The 27831-nt window shown below is 39.5% G+C and overlaps 1 protein-coding gene across 7 annotated transcripts in view; it reads left to right on the top strand.

The window, feature by feature from the left end:
* Positions 1–27831, top strand: part of EVI5 (ecotropic viral integration site 5) — a 277111-nt gene that overhangs the window by 97590 nt on the left and 151690 nt on the right. For all 7 annotated transcript variants that reach the window (XM_015144879.3, XM_077953006.1, XM_077953009.1 and 4 more), the window contains exon 10: positions 16047–16107. In XM_015144879.3, the coding sequence (XP_015000365.1) occupies positions 16047–16107 (61 nt within the window). The remainder of the gene's footprint in view (positions 1–16046; positions 16108–27831) is intronic.

Raw genomic sequence — 27831 nt, forward strand, 5'->3', positions numbered from 1 at the left:
ATTTCCATCTCTTCCAGCTCCTTGCTCCATTAACTATTCCTTCTGTCTGCTATCTTCAATCTCTCTCTCTCTGTTGTTTCATTTTCTTCAATCTAAGAAAATAATTTTTAGTTCTGACTTAGAAGCAACAAAATAAAACCTTCCTCAACATAGCATTTCATTTTCCTTTTATGAAGCTTAGCTGCGAAGGAAACAATAGATTTTACTCATTAGCTACAGGTCACATTCTATTTGCTTTTTTTCACTTGGGAAAATTTTCAGACATACAGAAAAATAGAATAATAAATATCCATTGCTTATTGTCTGCATTTAACAATTGTTAATATTTTGTCATATTTATTTTTTTCAAAGTATTTCAAAGTAAATATTGTTAATATTTTGTCATTTATTTTTTTCGAAGTATTTCAAAGTAAAGCTCAGAAATTGTGACACTTTACTCTTTAATACGTCAGTATTCATGTCCATAAAGTAATTTGCCTCCTTTACCACATTGCTTTCACCACTTAACAGTAATTCCATAATATTGCCTAATACTCAGTCTATGTTCACATTTCCTCAGTTGTGCCAAAAATTTCCTTGCCATTGATTGCATTGTATTCGGTTGTTCACTTACATTTTCAAAAATTTAGATCAGCACTACCTATTCCAATCTTCCTTTTTAATATATTGACTTGTTGAAGAGACCAAGTCAGTTTTACGGAGAATATCAAACCTGAAGGATTCATCTGATTATTTTCTTGTCATCTCATTTAACTTCTGTATCTCTTATGTTTTCTATAAACTGGGAGCTAATGTGAAGACTTAATCTAATTAAGCATGAACATTTCTGGCAAGAGTACTTAATAGGTGATACCATGTACTTTATTCATCTTAAAAGATGTATAATGTCTGTCTCACTGTTATTAGAGATGCCATGATTGATGACTAGATTAAGGTAATGACAGATTTCTTTATTATAATAGCTGTGATGGCCCTCTTGGCACCTAGTAAGTACTTTGTAAGTTAATATTTTGGCATCGTAAGAATATCCAGTTCCTTATGACTTTCCACCTCTTGACTCAGTCTGCTCAAAAGTATTATTGAGGGCCAGGCACAGTGGCTCACACCTATAATCCCAGTACTTTGGGAGGCCGAGGTAGGCAGATCACTTGAGGCCAGGAATTCAAGACCAGCCTAGGTAACATGGTGAAATCCTGTCTCTAAAGGAAAGAAAAAAAAAAAAAAGACCAAAAATTAGCCAGGTGTGGTGGTGTGCACCTTTAGTTCCAGCTACTCAAGAGACTAAGTTGGGAGAATCACTTGAGAAGTCAAGGATGCAGTGAGCTGTGATTGCGTCACTGTACTTCAGCCTTGGCAACAGAGTGAGACTCTGTCTCCAAAAAAAAAGTATCACTGGGGATACTTTTCATGTTAAATTGTTTCATTTAGGATAACAAAAGCATGATTTTTAAAATGTCATTCTTCTTACTTTTATCAGTCAGCTTTCTTCATAACCTTTTCTTCTTTAACTGCAGCTAACTTCATTCTACTGGAAACACATATAAACACTTCATTATTTCAGCCAGGCATGGTGGCTCACACCCACAATACCAGCACTTTGGGAGGCCCAGGCAAGAGGATCGCTTGAGCCTGGGAGTTTGAGACCAACCTGGGCAACATAGCGAGACCCCATCTCTGCAAGAAATAAAAAAAGCTAACCAGGTGCCTGTAGTCCTGGCTTCTCCATAGGCTGAGGTGGGAAGATGGCTTGAGTCTGGAGTTGGAGGCTGCAGTGAGCTATGATCACAGCACTGCACTCCAGCCTGGGTGACAGAGTAAGACCCTCTCTCTTAAACAAAACAAAAAAACTTCATTAGTCCCTTTAATTACCAAATTCCAGAGAAAAGAGTTAGTGGGAATGGTATTCTTTTGAATTAGTCTATTCTTTTTCAGGGGGCATTATTAAGGACTTACAGGCCTATATGCAGAATGTTTTAATGTTGCAAAGTAAGTTGTGTTGAACATCACAAAATTTTGCCGAAGTGACACTAGTTTATAGTCTAACCCAGCAGTTTATGAGTTCTTATTGTGGCCAGGTGCGGTGGTTAACACCTGTAGTCCTTTCACTTTGGGAGGCTGAGGCAGGCAGATTGTTTGCGCCTAGGAGTTTGAGACCAGCCTGGGCAACATGGTGAAACTTTGTCTCTACAAAAAAATACAAAAATTAGCTGGGTGTGGTGGCACCAGCACATCTGTGGTCCTAGCTACTCAAGAGGCCAAGGTGGGAGGATCACTTGAGCCTGGGCGGTCCTGGCTGCAGTGATCCACGATTGTGCCACTGCACTCCAGCCTGAGTGACAGAGTGAGACCCTGTCTAAAAAAATGGTCTCATTGTTCTACTTTGTCATCAGTGCTTGGTTATTCTTAATTTTTGCCAATCTGCTTAATTTTTATCAATCACAGGGGGCATTATTAAGGGCTTGCAGGCTTGTATTCGGAATGCTTTAACATTGCAAAGTAAGCTGTGTTCAGCATCACAAAATTTTGCCAAACTGACACTAATTTATGGTCTAACCTAGCAGTGTATGAGTTCTCATTGTGGCCAGTATAAAATGTCTCATTTTCTACTTAATTTACATTTCCCTGATTGTTAATAAGAGTAAGCATCTTTTCATACGTTTATTGGCTTCATATTTTTCTTCTATTTTTTTTTTCCTCCCTTTTCTCTTGCAGTGTCTACTTCATACTGCTTTGACTTCTTAGTGGTTGCTAGTTGTTTGTAATCTGGGTTGTAATCTTTTGTCAGTATTAAAAGATAAGTCTTGTTCATTTCTACCAAGTATCAGTCTTGGAATATATAATAAACTCACAACTGGACGTACCTCTCAAAAATACTCAAGCTTCCTGTTGGTTGGAGGGTGGCAGCACAGAAAAGTAAATGGTTTATTACATGCAAATATATAACAGATTATTAAAATTATATGTTAGAGATACCTAACCCGTATGTCTTCAAACTGGCATACACAGTCTGCGGGGTGTCAGGAAAATGTTCAGAGCTTAGTTAAGTAGATTTTCAATTTCTATCCATATTCTTTCCTACAGTTTATCTGTCTGATAACATTTCTGTAGTAGAGGTGCCTTGGTTCTCCTTCGCACCTTCCCTTTTACAGCATGCCTTCTCCCACTTTATTAAAGGAAGGAAGGAAAACCTGTCAGCCAATCTAGATCTTACTATGGTACATTACTTTAGTTTATAAAAAATCTCTGCAGCTCTAAACAAAAAGAACAGTTTCAGAATAACTTGCTCGTGAGGGAGTATCCCCTGAGAGAGCAAAGCAAGAAAAGTGGAAGTTTTCTTTATTACTATTATTATTATACTTTAAGTTCTAGGGTACATGTGCACAACGTACAGGTTTTGTTCAGCTCCCACCTATGAGTGAGAACATATGGTGTTTGGTTTTTCTGTCCTTGTCCTAGTTTGCTTAGAATCATGGTTTCCAGCTTCGTCCATGTCCCTGCAAAGGACATGAACCCATCCTTTATTATGGCTGCATAGTATTCCATGGTATATATGTGCCACATTTTCTTAATCCAGTCTATCATTGATGGACATTTAGGTTGGTTCCAAGTCTTTGCTATTGTGAATAGTGCCGCAATAAACATACATGTGCATGTGTCTTTATAATAGCATAATTTATAATCCTTTGGGTATATACCCAGTAATGGGATTGCTGGGTCAAATGGTATTTCTAGTTCTAGATCCCTGAGGAATTGCCACACTGTCTTCTACAATGGTTGAACTAGTTTACAGTCCCACCAACAGTATAAAAGCATCCCTATTTCTTCACATCCTCTCCAGCATCTGTTGTTTTCTGACTTTAATGATTGCCATTCTAACTGGTGTGAGATGGTATCTCATTGTGGTTTTGATTTGCATTCTCTGATGACCAGTGATGATAAGCATTTTTTCATATGTCTGTTGGCTGCATAAATGTCTTCTTTTGAGAAGTATTTGTTCATATCCTTTGCCCACTTTTTGATGCGGTTGTTTGTTTTTTTCTTGTAAATTTGTTTGAGTTCTTTGTAGATTCTGGATATTAGCCCTTCGTCAGATGGGTAGATTGCAAAGATTTTCTCCCAGGTTGGCTGTTCACTCTGATGATAGTTTCTTGTGCTGTGCAGAAGCTCTTTAGTTTAATTAGATCCCATTTGTCTGTTTAGGCTTTTGTTGCCATTGCTTTTGGTGTTCTAGTCAGGAAGTCTTTGCCCATGCCTATGTCCTGAATGGTACTGCCTAGGTTTTCTTCTAGAGTTTTTATGGTGTCAGATCTTACATTTAAGTCTTTAATCCATCCTGAGTTAATTTTGGTATATGGTGTAAGGAAGGGATCCAGTTCCAGCTTTCTACATATGGCTAGCCAGTTTTCCCAGCATCATTTATTAAATAGGGAATCCTTTTCCCATATTTTGTTTTCGTCAGGTTTGTCAAAGATCAGATGGTTGTAGATGTGTGGTGTTATTTCTGAGGCCTCTGTTCTGTTCCATTGGTCTATATCTCTGTTTTGGTACCAGTACCATGCTGTTTTGGTTATTGTAGCCTTGTAGTATAGTTTGAAGTCAGGTAGCATGATGCCTCCAGGTTTGTTCTTTTGCTTAGGATTGTCTTGGCTATGTGGGCTCTGTTTTGGTTCCATATGAACTTTAGTTTTTTCCAATTCTGTGAAGAAAGTCAGTGGTAACTTGATGGGGATAGCAGTGAATCTATAAATTACCTTGGGCAGTATGGCCATTTTCAGAATATTGATTCTTCCTATCCATGAGCATGGAATGTTCTTCCATTTGTTTGTGTCTTCTTCTTTTGTTGAGCAGTGATTTGTAGTTCTCCTTGAAGAGGTCCTTCACATCCCTTGCAAGTTGGATTCCTAGGTATTTTATTCTCTTTGTAGCAATTGTTAATGTGAGTTCACTCATGATTTGTTGGCTCTCTATTATTGGTGTATAGAAATACTTGTGATTTTTGCACATTGATTTTGTATCCTGAGACTTTGCTGAAGTTGCTTATCAGCATAAGGAGATTTTGGGCTGAGACGATGGGGTTTTCTAAATATACAACCATGTCATCTGCAAACAGGGACAATTTGACTTCCTCTTTTTCTAATTGAATACCCTTTATTTCTTTCTCTTGCCAGATTGCCCTGGCCAGAACTTCTAACACTGCTTTGAATAGGAGTGGTGAGAGAGGGCATCCCTGTATTGTGCCAGTTTTCAAAGGGAATGCTTCCAGCTTTTGCCCATTCAGTATGATATTGGCTGTGGGTTTGTTATAAATAGCTCTTATTATTTTGAGATATGTTCCATCAATACCAAATTTATTGAGAGTTTTTAGCATGAAGGCTGTTGACTTTTGTCAAAGGCCTTTTCTGCATCTATTGAGATAATCATGTGTTTTTTGTCATTGGTTCTGGTTATGTGATGGATTACGTTTATTGATTTGCGTATGTTGAACCAGCCTTGCATCCCAGGAATGAAACTGACTTGATCGTGGTGGATAAGCTTTTTGATGTGCTGCTGGATTCGGTTTGCCAATATTTTATTGAGGATTTTCACATCGATGTTCATCAGGGGTATTGGCCTAAAATTCTCTTTTTTTGTTGTGTCTCTACCAGGCTTTGGTATCAGGATGATGCTGGCCTCATAAAATGAGTTAGGGAGGATTCCCTCTTTTTCTATTGATTGAAATAGTTTCAGAAGGAATGGTACAAGCTCTTTTTTGTACCTCTGGAAGAATTTGGCTGTGAATCCATCTGGTCCTGGACTTTTTTTGGTTGGTAGGCTGTTGGTTATTGCCTCAGTTTCAGAACCTGTTAATTGGTCTATTCAGAGATTCTACTTCTTCCTGGTTTAGTCTTGGGAGCGTGTATGTTTCCAGGATTTTATTCATTTCTCCTAGATTTTCTAGTTTATTTGCATAAAGGTGTTTATAGTATTCTCTGATGGTAGTTTGTGTTTCTGTGGGATCGGTGGTGATATCCCCTTTATCATTTTTTATTGCATCTATTTGATTCTTCTCTCTTTCCTTCTTTATTAGTCTTGCTAGCGGTCTATTTTGTTAATCTCTTCAAAAAACCAGCTCCTGAATTCATTGATGTTTTGAAGGGTGTTTTATGTCTCTGTCTCCTTCAGTTCTGCTCTGATCTTAGTTATTTCTTGCCTTCTGCTAGCTTTTGAATTTGTTTGCTCTTGCTTCTCTAGTTCTTTTAATTGTGGTGTTAGTGTGTTGAATTTAGATCTTTTCTGCTTTCTCTTGTGGGCATTTAGTGCTATACATTTCCCTCAATGCACTGCTTTAAATGTGTCCCAGAGATTCTGGTACATTGTATCTTTGTTCTCATTGATTTCAAAGAACATCTTTATTTCTGCCTTCATTTTAGTATTTACTCAGTAATCATTCAGGAGCAGGTTGCTCAGTTTCCATGTAGTTGTGCAATTTTGAGTGAGTTTCTTAATCCTGAGTTCTAATTTGACTGCACTGTGGTCTGAGAGACAGTTTATTGTGATTCCTGTTCTTTTACATTTGCTGATGAGTGTTTACTACCAATTACGTGGTCAATTTTAGAGTAAGTGCAGTGTGGTGCTGAGAGGAATGTATATTCTGTTGATTTGGGGTGGAGAGTTCTGTAGATATCTAGTAGGTCTGCTTGGTCCAGAGCTGAGTTCAAGTCCTGGATATCCTTGTTAACCTTCTGTCTTGTTGATCTGTCTAATATTGACAGTGGAGTGTTAAAGTCTCCCATTATTATTGTGTGGGAATCTAAGTCTCTTTGTAGGTCTCTTAAGGACTTGCTTTATGAATCTGGGTGCTCCTGTATTGGGTGCATATATATTTAGGATAGTTAGCTCTTGCTGAATTGATCTCTTTACCATTATGTAGTGGCCTTCTTTGTCTCTTTTGATCTTTGTTGGTTTAAAGTCTGTTTTATCAGAGACTAGGATTGCAACCCCTCCTTTTTTTTGCTTTCCATTTGCTTGGTAGATCTTCCTCCATCCCTTTATTTTGAGCCTGTGTGCATCTTTGCACGTGAGATGGGTCTCCTGAATACAGCACACCGATGGGTCTTGACCGTTATCTAATTTGCCAGTCTGTGTCTTTTAACTGGGGCATTTAGCCCTTTTACATTTAAGGTTAATATTGTTATGTTTAAATTTGATCCTGTCATCATTGTGATGTTAGCTGGTTATTTTGCCCGTTAATTGATACAGTTTCTTCATAGTGTCACTGGTCTTTACAATTTGGCATGTTTTTGTGGTGGATGGTACCAGTTGCTCCTTTCAATGTTTCGTGCCTCCTTCAGGAGCTCTTGTAAGGCAGGCCTGGTGGTGACAAAATCTCTCAGCATTTCCTTGTCTGTAAAAGATTTTATTTCTCCTTCGCTTCTGAAGCTTAGTTTGGCTGGATATGTGATTCTGGGTTGAAAGTTATTTTCTTTAAGAACGTTGAATGTGGGACCCAACTCTCTTCTGGCTTGTAGGGTTTATTCCTAGAGATCCACTATTAGTCTGATGGGCTTCCCTTTGTAAGTAACCCGACCCTTCTCTGTGGCTGCCCTTAACATTTTTTTTTCCTTTATTTCAACCTTGGTGAATCTGACATTTTATGTGTCTTAGAATTGCTCTTTTCAAGGAGTATCTTTGTGGTGGTCTCTGTATTTCCTCAACTTGAATGTTGTCCTACCTTGCTAGATTAGGGAAGTTCTCTTGGATAATATCGTGAAGAGTGTTTTCTAACTTGGTTCTGTTGTCCCCGTCACTTTCTGGTACACCAATCAAATGTATGTTTGGTCTTTTCACATAGTCCTGTATGTCTTGGAGGCTGTGTTCATTTCTTTTCACTCTTTTTTTCTCTAATCTGTCTTCTCTTTTTATTTCATTAATTTGATCTTCAGTCGCTTTCTTCCACTTGATTGAATCAGCTATTGAAGCTTGTGCATGTGTCATGAAGTTCTTGTGCCATGTTTTTCAGCTTCATCAGGTCATTTAAGGTCTTCTCTACACTCTAGTTAGCCAATCATCTAACCTTTTTTTCAAGGTTTTAGCTTCCTTGTGATGGGTTAGAACATGGTCCTTTAGCTCAGAGAAGTTTGTTATTACCGACCTTCTGAAACCTACTTCTGTCAACTTGTCAAACTCATTCTCCGTCCAATTTTGTTCTCTTGCTGGTGAGGAGCTGCAATCCTTTGGAGGAGAAGAGGTGCTCTGTGTTATGGAATTTTCAGCTTCTCTGGTTTCTCCTTATCTTTATGGTTTTATCTACCTTTGGTCTGTGATGTTGGTGACCTACGGATGGGGTTTTGGTGTGGAAGTCCTTTTTGTTGATGTTGATGCTATTTCTTTCTCTTTGTTAGTTTTTCTTCTAACAGACCCTTCAGATGCAGATCTGTTGGAGTTTGCTGGAGGTCCACTCCAGACCTGGGTATCACCAGCAGAGGCTGCAGAACAGCAAATATTGCTGCCCAATCCTTCCTCTGGAAGCTTCATCCCAGAGGGGCACCTGCCTGTTTGAGGTGTCTGTCGTCCCCTACTGGGAAGTGTTTCCCAGTCAGGCTACACGGGAGTCAGGGACCCACTTGAGGAGGCAGTCCGTCCATTCTTGGAGCTCAAACGCCATGCTGAGAGAACCACTGCTCTCTTCAGAGCTGTGAGATGGGAACATTTACATCTGGAGAAGCTGTCTGCTGCCTTTTGTTCTATGCCCTGTCCGCAGAGGAGGAATCTATAGAGGCAGTAGGCCTTTCTGTGCTGTGGTGGTCTCTGCCCAGTTCGTGCTTCCAGGCCTCTTTGTTTACACTCTGAGCTACTCAAGCCTCAGCAATGGTGGACGCCTCTCCCACCACCAGGCTGCAGCCTTGAATGTCGATCTCATACTGCTGTGCTAGAAGTGAGCAAGGCTCCATGAGCGTGGGACCCGCCAAGCCAGGCACCGGATGGTATCTCCTAGTCTGCTGGTTGCTAAGACTGTGGGAAAAGCTCAGTATTTGCTCAGGAGTGTAGGAGTGTACAGTTTCTCCAACTATAGTCTGTCATGGTCTGCCTTGGCTAGGAAATGGAAATCCCCCCGACCCCTTGTGCTTCCCGGGTGAGGCGACGCCCCACCCTGCTTCTGCTTGCCCTCTGTGGGGTGCACCCACTGTCCAACCGGTGCCAGTGAGATGAACTAGGTATCTCAGTTGGAAATGCAGAAATTCCCTGTCTTCTGTGTCAGTCTCGTCGGGAGCTGCAGACCGGAGCTGTTCATATTTGGCCATCTTGGAAGCCAATCCGAAAAATGGAATTTTTCTAATTTCTAATTTGGGTTTCTGTTTTCATCCAGCTGAGAAATGCTTGGCAAGCCTGCTTTATCTTTCTTACAATTAGAATTCAGAAGTAGAATTGTAATTATGGGACAAATTATTAATTCATGTTTATTTGAATTGAAAAGTGAATGCAACACTTTAATGAGAGGCAGTAAATATAATTTGGCTCATTGGTTTAATAATAACGACTGCCTTTGCCAGTTAGGTCCTAGAGTAGACGTTGTCCATAAATAAGATAAATGTCACTTAAGTTGCAGTGGAAAAATTTTAAAGTACATATAAATTACAACGGTATGTCCTTTTTAACTATATTTACACTTGAGATAAAACAAAATTTAGAAGTCTTTAAAATGTATATGAGGAAACATTCTTTTAGCAGATACATGAGCAGAAAAATAAGACCACAGACATGGCAAGGATGATGGCAGAGGAGGAAGTTTCAGGTAGTTCTCTGAAGGAGATAATACCTGAGTACAATTTTGGAGACCTTGGTTTCTTTCTTTTTCTTTTTTTTGAGTCGGAGTCTTGCTCTGTCCCTCAGGCTGGAGTGCAACGGTGCAATCTCGGCTCATTGCAACCTCCGCCTCCAAGGTTCAAACCTCAGCCTCCTGAGTAGCTGGGACTACAGGCGCATGCCACCATGTCCAGCTAATTTTTTTTTTTTTTTGTATTTTTAGTACAGACTGGGTTTCACTATGTTGGCCAGGCTGGTCTCAACCTGACCTCGGGTGATCCACCCGCCTCGGCCTCTGAAAGTACTGGGATTACAGGCATGAGCCACCATGACTGGCTGAAGACCTTTGTTTCTAATTGCTAGGGTTAAATTATGACTGCAACAGAAAATCCCTGCTGATATGGAACTTACTGAAATACAGAAGACTGACATAGAACGATATACAGCGTAACATCCATCAGTGAAAGTGCCATGAAGAAAACAAAGCCAGATAAAGGACATGGAGAGATGGGCACTCTTTTAGACCAGGGCATGCAGAGATAGGGCTCACAGGCTGATAAGGTACTATTTGAGCCGACACCAGAGGGAAGTAAGAGTGGGAGTCATGGGATTATCTGGGGGAAGTATATCCTACAGTAAGATAACAGTAAATGTAAAGACTGAGGCAAGAATGTGATTGATACATTCAAGGGATAGAAAACTGGTGAGAGGCTGGGCACAGTGGCTCACACCTATAATCCCAGCACTTTGAGAGGCTGAGGTGGGAGGATCCATTGAGCCCAGAAGTTTGAGACCAGCCTGGGCAACATAGTAAAACCCCATCTCTGCAAAAAACGAAAAGGAAGAAAACCGATGGGACTGGAGTAGCGTAGGCAAATAGGAGTGTGGTGAGCAGTGAGGTCAGAAACATGTAGGGGGCTGGGGTATTTAAAGCCGTGCCATCTACTGTGGTAGCCATTACCCACATGTGGCTATTTAGTCTAAATATGATTAAAAATTTATTTCATCAGTTATATTTCAAGTGCTAATTAGTCACATATGGCTAATGGCTACTCTGTTGGACAATACAGATCTAGCACGTTTTCGTTACTGTCAAACGTTTTGTTGGTTATTGTCCTCCTCGTGGGCCAGACTTTTTCCACATCTGAAGGGAAGCCAGTAGAGGATTTTGAGAAAAGTGACATGATCTGGTGTTAAAAATTTTACTCTCTGCTGTAATAAAGGTTGGCCAGGTGAAGAGAAGGAGGGCATTTTGAGAAGAACGGTAATAAGTACAAAGGCTCAGAGGTTCCTTTACTACATAAAAGTTGTAAGAGTTGAGTCTTAGCCTTTGACTTTTTTTGGTGAATTTTTATGTTGGTTTACTTTTAAACTTATAAAAAAGTTACAAATATAGTACCAGGGGTCTGATATACTCTTTACCAAGACTCAGCAATTATTTACATTTCATCCCATTTGCTTTATTATCCTCTCTCCTCCATATGCGTATGTAAATGTAGTGTGTGTGTGTGTGTGTGTGTGTGTGTGTGTGTGTGTGTGTGTATGTAAAATCCATTCCCATTTTGGGGGAGGTCCATTTGAGAGTAAATTTAGATATTGTGCCTTTTATCCATGAATACTTGAATGTGTACTTCCTATGAACAACTACTTTTCTCTCCTTTAACACAAGCCCAGTAGTTAATCAAAACAAGGAAATTATATTAGGTTGGTGCAAAAGTAATTGCAATTTTTGCATTACTTTCAATGGCAAAAACCACAGTTACTTTTCGACCAACCTAATAGATACAATATTATTATCTAATCCACAGTGTATGTTCAGATTTTATCACCAGTTACAATAATATGCTGTATAACTATCTCCCCACCCCTCCATCCAGGGTCCATTCTAGGATCATGTGTAGGATTTAGGTGTTAATACCTATTTGGTTTTCTTTAATCTGACACATTTCCTCAGTCTTTGTGTTTCTGATATATTTAAAGAATGTACAGGCCAATTATTTTGTAGAAAATCTCGAAGTTTGAGTTTTTCTGGAATTTCCCCAGGATTAGATTCAGGTTGTGCATTTTTGGCAGGTATACCCCTGATATTATATCTTCTCGGTTCACCATATGATATATATGATATTGCTTTCTCTCAAAACTGGTAATGTTAGCTTTGGTCTCTTGATTAAGGTGATGTCTGCCAGATTTTACTACTGTAAAGTTATTTCCCCTTTTGTAATAGGTAATTTGTGGCAGGCTACTTTGAGATTATGTAGTAACCTCTTTCTTTTTTTTTTTTTTTAATTTTTTGAGACGGAGTCTCGCTCTGTCGCCCAGGCTGAAGTGCAGCAGCGCGATCTCGGCTCCCTGCAAGCTCTACCTCCCAGGTTCACACCATTCTCCTGCCTCAGCCTCCCGAGTAGCTGGGACTACAGGCGCCCACCACCACGCCCGGCTGATGTTTTGTATCTTTAGTAGAGATGGGGTTTCACTGTGTTAGCCAGGATGGTCTCGATCTCCTGACCTCATGATCCGCCCGCTTCGCCTCCAAAAGTGCTGGGATTACAGGCGTGAGCCACTGCGCCTGGCCGTAGTAACCTCTTTCTTTACCAAACTTTACCATACCAGTTTTATATCCATTTATGATTTTCCTACACTCCCTCGTTCTTCATTTATTAATCAGCATTCTACTGTAAGGAAGAGCTTTCCCTTCACCCTCATTTATTTATTCATTTATTTACATCAGTGTGAATTCATGAATTATTTTATTCAGTGAGCTATAATCCATTACTATTAAATTGTCCCTGCTTTGTCCAGTGGGAACCCTTGCAAGCTGGGTGCATTGTTCTTTGGATATTTTTCCCGTTTTTCTTTGGGAATTTCATTTCTTTAGGGCAACAAAATGTTCCAGGTTCCACTTATACCTGCTTGGCTCCTGCGCAGTAATGAGCTATTTCTCCAGAGAGCTTTGATTACTTTTTTGTAAGCGTTTGAAATTTAGTCTGAAGGTAATGAGTAACCATGGACACTCTGGGTGTGGCATGATCCAAATCAACATTTTAAGAAAAGATCCCTCTGTTAATAGTGAATAGAAAACATTGAGTTATGAAACTGGCCATAGAAAGAACAATTATGAGTATTTTCTAGTGATTTAGACAAACTATAATGCGGGTCTAAAAGCACTGTCAGTGAAGGGGGAACAAATAACTTTACACTGGAGAAACCTGGTATGTACTGCTTCAGCCAGGTGATCAAGGTCAACATCAGTAGTGATGTTCTGTTGATAGTTTGTACCCTTAGTATGAGGTAATGAAAATGGCATTTACTTCTGTGGTCTTCCTCCTGAAAACCCAGTAACCCCAGTATAATCATGAGAAAAACATGAGACAAATCCCATTTGAAGGACATAATGGTCCCATTTGAAGATCACATAATGATAACTACAAAATACCTGACCAGTACTCCTCAAAACTGTCAAGGTTCTCCTCAAAACTGTCATGGGCTTTAGGTAACAGCAATATGTTAATATTGGTTCGTTATTTTTTTTTTTTTTTTGAGACGGAGTCTCGCTCTGTTGCCTGGGCTGGAATGTACTATACTACTGTAACATATTAATAATAGGGGAAACTGGGATGGGATACATGGAATATCTGTACTATCTTCACAGTCATTTTGTAAACAATACTTTTTTTAAAAAATTAAGTTTATTAAAAACACTATCAGTGGAGTGAAATAAGTAGGGTTTATTTTTAGGTGTGTAAATGAGTGATGTTTTTACATAATGCGTCATGATAACTACTTCAGAGTAGTCATTTGTGAAGGCTATAAACTTAATAGTGCAGCTGTTCAAAATGTTTTGCAGCTCTTTGGAGTCTTTAATAAATTCTTTCAGCTATCTTACAGTCTTTTAAGACAGTGGTCTCCAGCCTTTTTGGCACTAGGGACTGCTTTCATGGAAAACCATTTATCCACTTATAGAGGCTGCAGGTATGGCTTCAGGTTGAAACTGTTCCACCTCACGTCAGATCATCAGCCATGAGATTCTCATAAGGAGCGCACAACCTAGATCCCCAGCATGCACAATTCACAATAGGGTTTGCACTCCTATGAGAATCTAATGCTGCCACTGATCTGACAGGAGGCGGAGCTCAGGCAGTGATGTTCACTTGCCTGCCGTCCACCTACTGCTGTGTGACCCAGTTCCTAACAGGCCACAGACTGGTATTGGTCCACTGCCCAAGGGTTGCGGACCCCTGTTTTAAGATACACTTTAGTGAGAGACAGAGTAATGTAGCAGTCAAAGCTGTGACCATACAGAAGTTTCTCAAGCTTTCTAAACCTCAGAGTGGATATAACAACTTATATTAAAAAGTTGTTGTGAGCTAAATGAGATAAGTAATAGATTTCTGTCCTTTGAGGGAGAATTTTATTTTTGAAAGCAGCTATAAGTTATTTGGAGCCTAGTCTGGTTTACATTTGAAGTAAACTTGGTATTAATATTTTTTGTCAAGAGCAAGATAAAAAAATTTGGTGGTACTAATTTTTGTGTGGCCTATACATTTTTATAAAGGTAATTTTAGACTTACAGTAGAATTGCATATCATGCTTACTCTCCTCCAATCAGTGACAGATCACAGAGGTGATATGCCCTTTTCAGTACATCTTTTTTTTTTTTTTTAATGGTTTATCACTTTTGGGGGATTGGGGGGAAGGGTCCCGCTCTGTTTCCCAGGCTGGAGTGCAGTGGCTTGATCACTGCTCACTGCAACCTTGACCTCCCCGGCTCAAGCAATCCTCCCACCTCAGCCTCTGAGTACCTGCAACTACAGGCATGCACCCACTGCACCTGGCTAATTTTTGTATTTTTTGTAGAGACTGGGTTTCACCATGTTGCCCAGGCTGGTCTTGAACTCCAGGCCTCAAGCAGTTGGCCCACTTGGGCCCCCCAAAGTGCTGGGATTAGAGGCATGATCCACTGTGCCCAGTGTCATGTTTTAAATTATTTTTATTTTTAAATAATTTTGACCTTTATTTTAAATTCGGGGGTACATGCACATATTTATTTCATGGGCATATTGCATGATGCTGAGGTTTGATATATGAATGATCCCATCACCCAGATAGCAAGCATAGTACCCAACGGTTAGTTTTTCAGCCCTTGTCCTCCTCCCTCCCTTCCCCTTCTGTTAGTCCTCAGTGTCTGTTGTTCCTGTCTTCATGTCCCTGAGTACCCAGTGTTTAGCTCCTAGTTGTGAGGGAGAACATGGGTTTTGGTTTTCTGTTCCTGTGTTAATTCACTTAACTCAGTACATCTTAACAGGGATGCATGATGTCAGTATGTATTACTGGTGATGGTAACCTTAATCAGTTCAGGTGCAGTCTGCTAGGATTCTGTACTATAAATTTAGTATTTTCCTTTAACACGAAATATTTTAGGAGTAATAATTTGAGACTATGCTTAAAACTTGCACCCACTAACTTTAGCATCCATTAGTGTTTCCTCCCGCAGTGGTTATTACTGTGGAATTCTAAAGGTGATTTTTATCTTTACCTTATTCCTTCTATGTCTATTAATTGAAATTCTTCTGTAAGGAAGAGTTGTCCTCTTTCCCTCATTAAAATTTTTAAAGTCATTTTGGGAGGCCGAGACAGGCAGATCACGAGGTCAGATCGAGACCATCCTGGCTAACACGGTGAAACCCCGTCTCTACTAAAAAAATACAAAAAACTAGCCGGACGAGGTGTCAGGCGCCTGTAGTCCCAGCTACTCGGGAGGCTGAGGCAGGAGAATGGCGTAAACCCGGGAGGTGGAACTTGCAGTGAGCCGAGATCCGGCCACTGCACACAAGCCTGGGAGACAGAGGGAGACTCCGTCTCAAAAAAAAACAAAAAAAAAAGTCCATGTTGGTACCAGGATTTTTAAGTTAAGAGCCAGTTGAACCTACAGGTGTGTTTTAATTTGAGGAAAAAGAATAGATGCTTCATTTGTAAGTTTAGAGCTGAATAGAATCGTAAACTCAGTTGTATTTTGTGATTTATACATTTCACTTTCTAAATTTTCTTTTTGTGTGATTTTTATTTTTGTCACTTGTAAAGTGAGTTTTTAATAAGAACTCATGAAGCTACATGATTATTCTCACATCAAATATCTCCAAGTTACAAGCTAGAGGAAACTAAATAAATTGTATTTTATGTTCATATGTATTTTTAAATTTTGTAATTTAATAACTACTTTTGAATGAAAACATTACCTTTAACTCTTTTTTTTTTTCCTTTCTTAGGCTTGAAAAGGAATACACTACAATAAAAACGAAAGAAATGGAAGAGCAAGTTGAAATTAAAGTAAGCATTTTGGGGCTTTTTAAAGTACTGATTGATTGAAATCAATTATTAGACAGTAGATGTTTAAAGTTTATACTTCTTATATTCATAAATGTGTTTACCATCCTACTAGATTATAGTTAAAAATAGACATTTCAAAAAAGTAGAATAATGCGACTGAAGTGGCTTTCATTCCAGTGTGAAGGAGAGCAAGCTTTTCCCTTTTTCTAGATTTGTTGGTGGCTCATCAGGAGAAAACACTTCCATGGAGAAGATAATTATCATTCCATTTAAGCATGTTTTTTAAAGTTGCAGAGAAGACAATCTGTAATAACACTTTCTATGCTGAGACCAAACAAGAGTATAATCTTAGGCAAACATTAAATAGAGCACATATTACACTAGAACTAATTGTGGTTGCTCTGGGGCTACAGAAGCTTTGACTGATTTGACTTTTTCTTCTCTAAGCAAGGGTTATACTTTTGAACTATTTCTCTCCAGAAAATCAAGGAGATTTTCAATTCAAAGGGCATGTGAATACCCTATATGTACCCTAAAAATATAGAATTTGTTCCCTCCTGCCCCCATAAACCAAGGAATTCTTGAGTTGAGGGTCTGTGGCACTCTTGGAGCTGGAACTTGAGAAAAATTGTGTTGCCTTTTATGCTGATATTGTAGGATGGGGATGATAAGTGGAAGCATGAGTCAAAGAGCTTAGTGATTGGCCAATTCAATTTCTAATCTCTTTATTCTCTTCCACCCCCCAAGCCCCTGGAGAAAAGGGTTAAAAGTAAAATAATTTTAATGGAGTGACTCCCTCCTCCCCCCTTTTTTTTTTGTTTGAGACAGAGTCTCGCTCTGTCGCCCAGGCTGGAGTGCAGCGGCCGGATCTCAGCTCACTGCAAGCTCCGCCTCCCGGATTTACGCCATTCTCCTGCCTCAGCCTCCCGAGTAGCTGGGACTACAGGCACCTGCCACCTCGCCCAGCTAGTTTTTTGTATTTTTTAGTAGAGACGGGGTTTCACCGTGTTAGCCAGGATGGTCTTGATCTCCTGACCTCATGATCAGCCCGTCTGGGCCTCCCAAAGTGCTAGGATTACAGGCTTGAGCCACCGCGCCCGGCCTTCTCCTCCCTTTTTAAACTTCATGTTTGAATGTGTCTGATTTTTGACTTGGACCTGGCAAGACATTATATGACCACCTTATTTTTCTCCTTTTACAAGGGAATGGGTTCTGTTAAACTAACACTCTCTCCTTCCTTGGTCCTACTCAAAAGCCTCTAGGAGACAGTCTCTCCAGTTTTCTTATGTTAACTCTGTCTTACCAACTCTGTCCTCCCATTTCTAGAGGTTCTATTCCCATTTCTATCACCAAACCTTATCAAATGGATATAGATACATCCACATTTTTAATATAGAGAGAAAAGACCCATGTGGATGTTTTTCCCTTCTTTTTTTTTTTTTTTTTTTTTTTAATTCTGTCACCCAACTGCTGCTCTACTATTTGCTTTTCTTTTTTTCTTTTTCTTTTTTTTATGAGATGAAGTCTTGCGCTGTCTCCCAGGCTGGAGTGCAGTGGCGCGATCTCCGCTCACTGCAAGCTCCACCTCCTGGGTTCATGCCGTTCTCCTGCCTCAGCCTCCCGCGTAGCTGGGACTACAGGTGCCCGCCACCACGCCTGGCTAATTTTTTGTATTTTTAGTAGAGACGGGGTTTCGCCGGGTTAGCCAGGATGGTCTCGATCTCCTGACCTTGTGATCCACCCGCCTTGGCCTCCCGAAGTGCTGGGATTACAGGCGTGAGCCACCGCGCCTGGCCCTATTTGCTTTTCTTTTAGGTACCATGAATAAGGGTACTTTTACTGAAAGTAAAAAGTATGTCATCATGATGAGTGAGGAGAGAGTATGGGTTTTCACGTACTACAGATATTCGGAACTGCAAATCAAGAATCTGAGGATGGGGAAGCCATCCTGTTCATTTCACCACACTATGTTATTGAAAAAAAAAATCACAGTTCTATCCTTACTCTTGAAGGGGTTTCTTATAAAATTAAGTACATGAATGTATGAATACCAAAAGGCATTTTCAGAAAACAGATTTTTAGCAGACTTTCACCTATACCTGCAGTCTTTACTTTTCTTTTTTCTCCTTTCCTTTCCTCTCCTCTCCCCTCCCCTTCACTCCTCCCCACCCCCTCCCCTCCCCTCCCCTCCCCTTCCCTCTGTCACTCAAGCTGGAGTGCAGTGGCACAATCTTGGCTCATTTGCAGCCTTGACATCCCACGTTCAAGCGATCCTCCCACCTCAGCCTTCTAAGTAGCTGGGACTACAGGTGCATGCCACTATGCCCAGCTAATTTTTTGTATTTTTGGTAGAGACAGGGTTTCACCATGTTGCCCAGGCTGGTCTCGAACTCCTGAACTCAGGCAATCCGCCTGCCTTGGCCTCCCAAAGCACTGGGATTACAGGCATGAGCTACCACGCCCAGCCATTTGCAGTATTTTCTATACTTTGTTTTTTGGGGAAAGTTATAGTTCATATTCCTAAAGAAATGCTTTTGAATCTAGCTCCATATGCCTCAGGCAGTTGGCATAAAATTGTCTATAGAGAAGAATCTGGGAAAAAGAGTTTAGAAAGTTAATGGAACACATCAGGTAAATAAAGTGCTGATCTCAAAGGTAGTCTGTTCTCTTTGTATAATATTGTTTCCATGTAATTCTTTCTTACACCATTTTCATCTCTTTCTTCACTCCCCAATTCCACAAAATATAAAAACCAAAACAACTTTTGAATGACTGTAGTTTTTTAAACTTCATATTTAGGGGTGTCTGATTTTTTTTTTCAACTGAATACTTTTTTTTTTTTTTTTATTATACTTTAAGTTCTGGGATACATGTGCAGAACATGCAGTTTTGTTACATAGGTATACACGTGCCATGGTGGTTTGCTGCACCCATTAATGTGTCATCTACGTTAGGTGTTTCTCCTAATGCTATCCCTCCCCTAGCCCTCCACCCCCTGACAGGCCCCAGTGTGTGATGTTCCCCTCCCCTGTGTTCATGTGTTCTCATTGTTCAGCTCCCACTTATGAGCGAGAACATGTGGTGTTTCGTTTTCTGTTCCTGTGTTAGTTTGCTGAGAATGATGGTTTCCAGCTTCATCCATGTCCCTGCAAAGGACATGAACTCATCCTTTTTTTATGGCTACATAGTATTCCATGGTGTATATGTGCCACATTTTCTTTATCCAGTCTATCATTGATGGGCATTTGGGTTGGTTCCAGGGTGTCTGATTTTTTTGCTTAGACCCTGACAACTCATTCTAATCATGATCAGATGACCACCTTATTTACAATTCATTAACCAGATATAATATTAATTGAGTCTTGCTGTAAAATGGGAAATGCTACTCCTTGTGCACACTCCCTCCCTCCCACAAAAGTCTCTTTTACAAGAGAATGGGTTCTAGTTGTAAACTAGTACTTTCTTGCTTTGGTTCTTTTTAAAAGTCCATGGGAAGATAGTTTTGTGCCATTATTTTTACAGGCCATTGGTATGATCATCAAATTGTTTGATGTTTTGATATAGAAGTATAAAATCAGCCTTTGGTGTTGTGAAATGTGTTTATAAGATCTCTATTGTTTTTACTTTAATTTAATTATAAGACCTTTGGGGTGATGACCTTCTATTCTAAGAACCATATCTGTCAGTGAGCCTCCTGGTTAAGACGCGACTTTTAAATATTTTTTTCACCTCTTCCCTAAAAGTGTTATAGGAAGATTTTGATAATAATGTCTTCATATGGAGAAGCTTAAATTTTGCTGTGTGAAATTTTTTGTTAATAGAAGCATCTTTATCAGTATCTTCTTCCAGTCTATTGATGTTCTGCCTGATGGGGAAGAGGTAAGAAGTATTAAAATTCTAGTTTGGCCAGGCATGGTGGCTCACACCTGTAATCCTAGCACTTTGGGAGGCCGAGGCAGGCGGATCACTTGAGCCCAGGAGTTTGAGACCAGCCTGGACAACATAGCAAGACCCATCTCAATTTTAAAAAAGAAAAACATTATAAAAATAAAATTCTAACTTATATTGGGATAACCCGCAAATCTTTAAAAGGAAAAAAACTTTGATTCAGATAGACATACGAACAGATAATCTAATTTTTATGTTTAAATTTGTGCTTCGGGATGCAGAGATCTGAAGCCATATAAAGGGAAGTATGAGAAATTCTGGCCGGTTTTTAGTCAAAAGTTAAGTATTTTTCTTGTTTAAAAACTATGGTACATTTCAGATATGCTGAAAGCCAGAAAATAATATAAAAGTGCTCACATATTCACTGCCTGGCATAAAAATGAAAAAAAAAAGAAAAAAAAAAAAAGAGAAGTATTATCTAAGTTGCCCAGGAATTACATTTTGACAATCAATGTGAAGTATTAGAAATGAAGCTTACTTAGCCCTTAATATATGATGGGTCACTTACATGCATTATTTTCCCTTATTCTTAGAACAGAATTATTAAAGGGTTCTTATCCCTACCTGTGAAGAAATTAGGCTTCAGAAAGCTCAAATAATATGCCAGTGGTCACACTGCGAGGAAACAGAGTCAAGGATTTGAAGTCTGATTGGTGTTATTCTAAGGCCCATGTGTAGTCTTCAGTATATACATGGTGCTACTGCTGCTTTCCCAGAGAGACTTTGATGTATTTGTGATGTAAGATTTGGATGCCCATTTTTCTCTGGCATATCAAACTTTTCATTAAAAAACTAATGGCTATGTAATAATATCCAAGGGAGGTATGTTAACCTGATTTATTCAATAACACTTCATTTAACAGATAATTTATAGTGCCTACTAGATACCCAAGCACTGTTCTAGGCACTTGAAATGTGGCTATGAAGTAGACCATGTTCTGTCCTCATGGAGGTTATATTTTAATATGGAAAAAACAATAAACAGAAAAGTCAAATGTACAGTATTTCGGATGATGATTAAGTGTTAAGGAGAAAAAATAACCTCAGGGAGGGGGAATGTAAAACGATAGTGTTTGGGTAGAAAATTTAGAGAAGTTAACCAGGTGATTTTTGAAAAAAGACCTGAAGGAAGTGATGGGGCTAGATATGTGACTATCTGGAAGAAGGGCAGAACCTATTCAGGAGTGTGCCTGGTGACGAACAGTAAAGTGGCATTGTGGATGGGACAGCATGAATGATGAGAAAAGTGGTAGGAAGTAAGATGGAGCAGGTTGTAGACAATGTAAGGTGTTGTCGACAGTGGTAAGGAGTTTGACTTTTACTCTGGTTGGATGGCAGTTTTCAGTAGAGAAGGACAAAATGTGATTTAAGTTCAGTTGATCCTTCTGGTTGCTGTGTTGAGAGTAAATTGCAGGGGTTGAGAGCAGTTCTGATGAAGGCTGATGTGGTAATACAGACAAAAGATGATGGTGGGCCAGGCGTGCCTACCATCAGGGTGGCTTATGCTTGTAATCCCAGCACTTAGGGAGGCCAAGGTGGGCGATTCCTTGAGCTCAGGAGTTCAAGACCAGCCTGGGCAACATAGTGGGCCCCTGTCTCTACAAATTTTTTTTTTCAAATTAGCCAGGTGTGGTGGTGCATGCCTGTAGTCCTAGCTACTCAGGAGGTGGAGGCAGGAGGATCACTAGAACCTGGGAAGCTGAGGCTGCAGTGAGCTGTGATCATGCCACTGCATTCCTTCCTGCATGACAGAGTGAGACCCTGTCTTAAAAAAAAAAAAAAAAAAAAAAAGATGGTGGTGGCTTGGACTGAGGTAAGAAGTAATTGGATTCTGAATAGATTTTAAATATAAAGTGGACAGCTAGAATGTAGAGATGTGTGAGGAGGAGGAATCGAGCCTTGTGGTCTGAGCAGGTAGATAAATGGTGTTCCTGTTACCTGAGATGGGAAGGACTACAGGAGGATTTAGTTTAGTGGGGATACCAGGAGCCCAATTTTGGATATTTTGGGAATGAGATGCTTAGGAGATGTCCAGTTAGCTTCTTAAATATTCAGATCTGGAATTACGAGAAGCAAAGCTCAAAATATAAATTTGGCAGTTATTGGCAGTTATTCATGGTATTGAAAGCCATGAGAATGGGTGAGATTATTTGGGAAATGAGTGTAGATAAAATAGAGAAGAGTTCAAGAATTGAGCCTGAGAATAAACCAGCATTTAAAGATGAGGAAGACAAGTAGAAAGTAGCAAAGTAGGAGAAAACCAGGTAGGTATAGTTCCTAGAAGCCAAGGGACAGTGAGAAAGAGAGAAGGATTTACCATGTCAAATACTGAAGATAGTTTTTACGAAATGAGGATAGAGAAACAGCCATTGCATTTTTCAGCATGATTATAATTTATCCTAGAAACAAGTGGAGCAGAATGGTAGGTACTAAAACCTAATTGGAATAGAAGTAGAAAAATTAGAGGTATTTTTCAAGGAATTTGCTATAAGGATGAAAGAAATGGGACAGTAGCTAGAGAGGGTAATTATGTTGAATTTTTTGTTTCTGTTTTCTATTTTTTTTTTTTTTTTAAGATAGGAGAAATAACTACATGCTTTTACGGTGATAATCAAGTAGGAAAAATTGATCATTATGAATGGGGGATAATCACTGGGGTCAGGAGGATATGGAATTTAGTGCAAAGCCAGGAGATGTTACTTAGTATGCTAGCATGAATAGTTAATCCACAGTAACAGGAAATCAAAATATATGGACAAAAATGCAGTTAAGATATAGGATGTGGTTTTGGGAGCTTGTGAAATTCTCTTCTAATTGCCTCAGTTTTTTTCAGTGAAGTCACAGGCAAAATTATCAACTGAGAGACAATGGATTGGAGAGTTGCTGGTTTGAAGAGAGAGGAATAGGTGTGAAATAGTGATTTAGGGGGATAGAAGGACATTATTATTGCTAAGAACCATTTTGAATTTACTGATCAGTAATTTAAATAAACATCATGGTTTTGTTTTTCTTGGGTCATATTTACTGGCATAGGTATAGGCTCAAAACTGTCGAGAGTTGATCCAGAGTAGTGTTTTTTCCAGGCAGATATACTACAAAGGGAGAGAAGGGCAAGGGGGCTTAAAAGCAAGGGAGGTGTATAATGATTGCAAATTAAACTTTGTCAAGAAGGAAGAGAGAACATCAAAGATTGAGGGACAGTGAAAAGTTGTTGGGATCACTAGATTGTCTCAGTGAGAACAATTGTTGGGGTTGGGTTACTTTGTAAACTGAGTAAGCTGGAAAGAATAGGAAATGGTGATTGAAGAGTGGGTTATTTGAAACGAGATTATCCTATTTCAGGATATTAAGGTTGCTTTTAGTTTTTCATTATTTAATGCTAATGGCTAACATCTTTGTATATAACAAGGTTTTTTGTCTCTTATTATTATTTCCATAGCCAGTTGTAAAAAGTAGAATTAATAAGTTATAGGATATTAGCACTTTAAAGACTTTTACTGTGTAGTATATAAATTTCCTAAAGAATGTGTCCACGGTATGTCTGTCTTAGCAACAAGTTTCCATTTCATGACTACTTTGCCAACACTAAGTATTTCATTCTTACTCTCACTTTTAGTCCTCTTTTTTTCTAATTTGGTAGGTCAAAATATTGTCTCTATTTTCTTTTTCAGTGTACAAGACAAACATTTTTATGTAGCTGTATCTAGGTATCTTCCTCTTTGTGGTTTTCACTTTAAAGTTTAGGAAGCACTCTATTCTAGAAAATGTGAGGAAGATATTGAAGAATTATTGAGAATCAATCAGGTGGTAGATTTTAGTTATTAACTTTTCTATGTATTATCAATAAACAGTTCAAAAATATCCTGGAAGAAGAAGTTCCATTTGAAATAAAAATAAAAGTATATCCAGGAGTAACCTAAATGAAAAATAGAACAGGACCTAACAAACACTGGAAAACTTTACACACAGACATTTTAAAAAGAAAACTAGACAAAAGTAGCTCCATGTTATATAAAGATATGAATTTCCCAGTGATTTTTTTTTTTTTTTTTTTTTTTTTTTTTGAGACAGAGCCTTGCTCTGTCACCCAGGCTGGAGTGCAGTGGTACGGTCTTGGCTCACTGCAACCTTCACCTCCCGGATTCAAGCAGTTCTCCTGCCTCAGCCTCCTAAGTAGCTGGGATTACAGGCATGCGCCACCACGCCAGGCTGATTTTTGTATTTTTAGTAGAGACAGTGTTTCACCATGTTGACCAGGCTGGTCTCGAACTTCTGGCCTCAAGTGATACACCTGCCTTGGCCTCCCAGAGTTCTGGGATTACAGCTGTAAACCATTGTACCTGGCCCTCAAATTCAGTGAAATTTAATTCCTTGTAAAATTCCAGAGCAATAAAAAACTTAAGAATAATTTTAAAAATAGACAAAAGTAGTAAAATAATATTCACGCCTAACTTCAAAAATATTGTGGGCAGTGCTTATCATTGAGTATTTGGCATATATTAGGTGCTATGCTATCTCATTTAATTTTTCATTTCCCTATAGGTTTTATTACTCTGATTTCTGGATGAAGAAATGGAGATTCTAAAACATTGAATGTCACATACAAGTGTTAATTGTAGAATGAGAATTTGAACTTAAATCTGCCTAACTTCAAAACCTAGTCTCTTAACTACTTTAATATACTAGTATTTGAGGTTTGGGAATAATAAACAAATATAAGAATGGGGGATATTAGCTCTACCAGGTATTAAAACAGATTGCAAAGCTATAATTACCAAAATACTGTTATATTCGGTTAAAAAAAAATACAGTAACACTTGAAACTTAAAAGTAACCCTGAGGCCAGGCACAGGGCTCATGCCTGTAATCCCAGCACTTTGGGAGGCCGAGGCGGGTGAATCACAAGATCAAGACCACCCTGGCTAACATGGTGAAACCCCGTCTGTACTAAAAATTCAAAAAATCAGCCGGGTGTGGTTCCGGGCATCTGTAGTCCCAGCTACTCGGGAGGCTGAGGCAGGAGAATGGCGTGAACCCGGGAGGCGAAGTTTGCAATGAGCCAAGATCATGCCACTGCACTCTAGCCTGGGTGACAGAGCGAGACTCCGTCTCAAAAAAAATAAAATAAACAAACAAAAAAAACACTTAAAAAAAAAAAAACCCTGAAATGGTCTGTATTAACTGAAAAAGTCTATTCTATTGATCAATTCCTGATGTAAGTATTATACAAATGAGGAAGTGGTGATTTATTTTTAAATGGTGTTAAGCATTTGGTTAGTTGCCTGTGGAAGAAAATCAATTTAGATTTTTATTTATAATGAAATAGATTTCAGAAGCCTTAAAGCGGGTTGGGGAAGGAAATCCAGATGAGTGTTTTCAGTTCTAAATTTTATTTTAGCATGATTTCTGTCATAACTTCGTTCACTCAGTTGTCTGGTGGGAACTTAGTTTTCTGAGTCTTTTGAGATAAAACATTACCTTTTGTTGATGTAGTATGATTGAGAACATGGTGAGAATCCCATTTATTTCTTTGACTCTCTAGAGTTTAGCAGCATTTAATAATTGCTTATTTGTGTAGACCACTATGCTGCACACAGTAGGAGGAGCCAAGCCATGAGAACATTTTCTACTTCTCAAGCTATTATTTTGTCTGAGATTAGTTATTAACTTTCCTATATATCATAATGTCCATTTCAGATCATCTGAATTGTAGTGAATAGAACAGGGAATCTAATTTGCAAAGTATCTTTGTAATAACTCTAAGATTTGTTTCAATTTGTGATCCACTTAATAAGATGCAGTAATTCATAGAGCCTCTCATTTCCCTGCCCTAAGACTTTATATGTTATAATAAACCATATTTAAGCGTTTACTAGCAAAATAATAGGTTGAATTGATGGAAGAATTTTCTGAGACAGACATTTTTCAGCAGAAATTTATAGGAAGGTGGGGCTGGAAAAAGGCTTGATTGAGTTCTGGAACAAATTGGTACAAAAATGTAAGTGATTACCTTGAGGCCGGGTGCAGTGGCTCATGCCTGTAAACCCAGCATTTTGGGAGGCTGAGGCGGGCAGATCACGAGGTCAGAAGATCGAGACCGTCCTGGCTAATGCGGTGAAACCCCGTCTGTACTAAAAATACAAAAAATTAGCTGAGCATCGTGGCATGCGCCTGTAGTTCCAGCTACTCAGGAGACTGAGTCAGGAGATTCGCTTGAACCCGGGAGGCAGAGGTTGCAGTGAGCTGAGATCGCACCACTGCATTCCAGCCTGGGTGACAGAGCAAGACTCTGTCTCAAAAAAAAAAAAAAAAAAGCAATTACCTTGAAACTGAAATTTGAGTGATGGCAGAATGAAGGGACAACATCTGAGGAATTTGAAAATGAAAAAGATAACTTCTAAAGGGGATTAATAAGCAATTATATTGGTGGATATGCAAAAATAACTTTTTAAAAATGTAGAGTGACTTGGACTTAATACTTGATGACAGTAATTAGACAACTTTTTGGGAACCAGGCATTGAATAATTAGGTAAAGTGTTTCTTTAAAAAATCTGGTTTTACTTTTTGAACTATGAGAAAGTGCTAGTAATTGGAGCTGTTTTCTCAGAAAAAATTAATAAATTATTTGTATTTTCAGAATTTTGCAACTCGTCATCTATACTATATTATAAATGGAGACTGTTGAAGTCTAAATGGGCATTTTTTAAAAAATTTGAGACAAGATCTTGCTCTGTTGCCCAGGATGGAGTGCTGTAATGTGATACTGGCTCACGGCAACCTCCACCTCCAGGGCTGAGGCCATCCTCACCCGAGCCTCCTGAGTAGCTAGGACTACAAGCACATGCCCCTATGCCCAGCTGATTTTCATATTTTTTGTAGAGACAGGGTTTTGCCATGTTGTCCAGGCTGGTCTTGAACTCAAGCTCAGGTGATCCACCTGCCTTTGGCCTCCCAAAGTGGATTACAAGTGTGAGCCACTGAGCCAGGCCCTAAATGGAAAATTTGATGTTTAGCCTATGAATGTGCGTTTTTTATATCTCCTATGTCTTCATTCAACTGACATTTGAATATTGATTATATAGGTAGGCTCTGTTGGAGGTAGGCAAGTTAGAATCTTTTCTAATGAGGATGTTAAAACACATAAGAAAATATTTGATTGTGAGTCATTATGGTAAGTATAGAAACGAAACAGCTTATTTCTATATGTACTGTAGGGTGTATTTTAAATTTAATCACAGCTGGAATGATGAATATGATTATTTCCTTTGCCGTGGTGTATTTATTTCTCTTTATCTCTTTCCTTTCCTTTTCCTTTTTCCTTTCCTTTCCTTCTCCCCTCCCTTTCCCTCCCTTCCCCTCCCCTCCCTTCTCCACCCCTCCCCTCCCCTCCCCTCCCCTCCCTTCTCCACCCCTCCCCTCCCCTCCCCTCCCCTCCTTTCCCTCCCCTCCCCTCCCCTCCCCTCCCTTCCCCTCCCCTCCCCTCCCCTCCCCTCCCCTCCCCTCCCCTCCCCTCCCCTCCCTTCTCCTCCCCTCCCCTCCCCTCCCCTCCCCTCCCCTTTTTGGACACAGGGTTTCACTCTATCACCCAGGCTGGAGTACAGTGGTCCAATCTCAGCTCACTACAACCTCCGCCGCCCCCACCTCAGCCCCCACCTCCCAGCCTCCCACCTCAGCCTCCCAGGTAGCTGGGACGACAGACTTGCACCACCATTCCTGGCTAAATTGTGTGTGTGTGTGTATGTGCGTGTGTGCATGTGTGCGTGTGTTCGTGTGTG

Source organism: Macaca mulatta, chromosome 1, assembly GCF_049350105.2.
Source record: "Macaca mulatta isolate MMU2019108-1 chromosome 1, T2T-MMU8v2.0, whole genome shotgun sequence".
Taxonomy (NCBI): Eukaryota; Metazoa; Chordata; class Mammalia; order Primates; family Cercopithecidae; genus Macaca; species Macaca mulatta.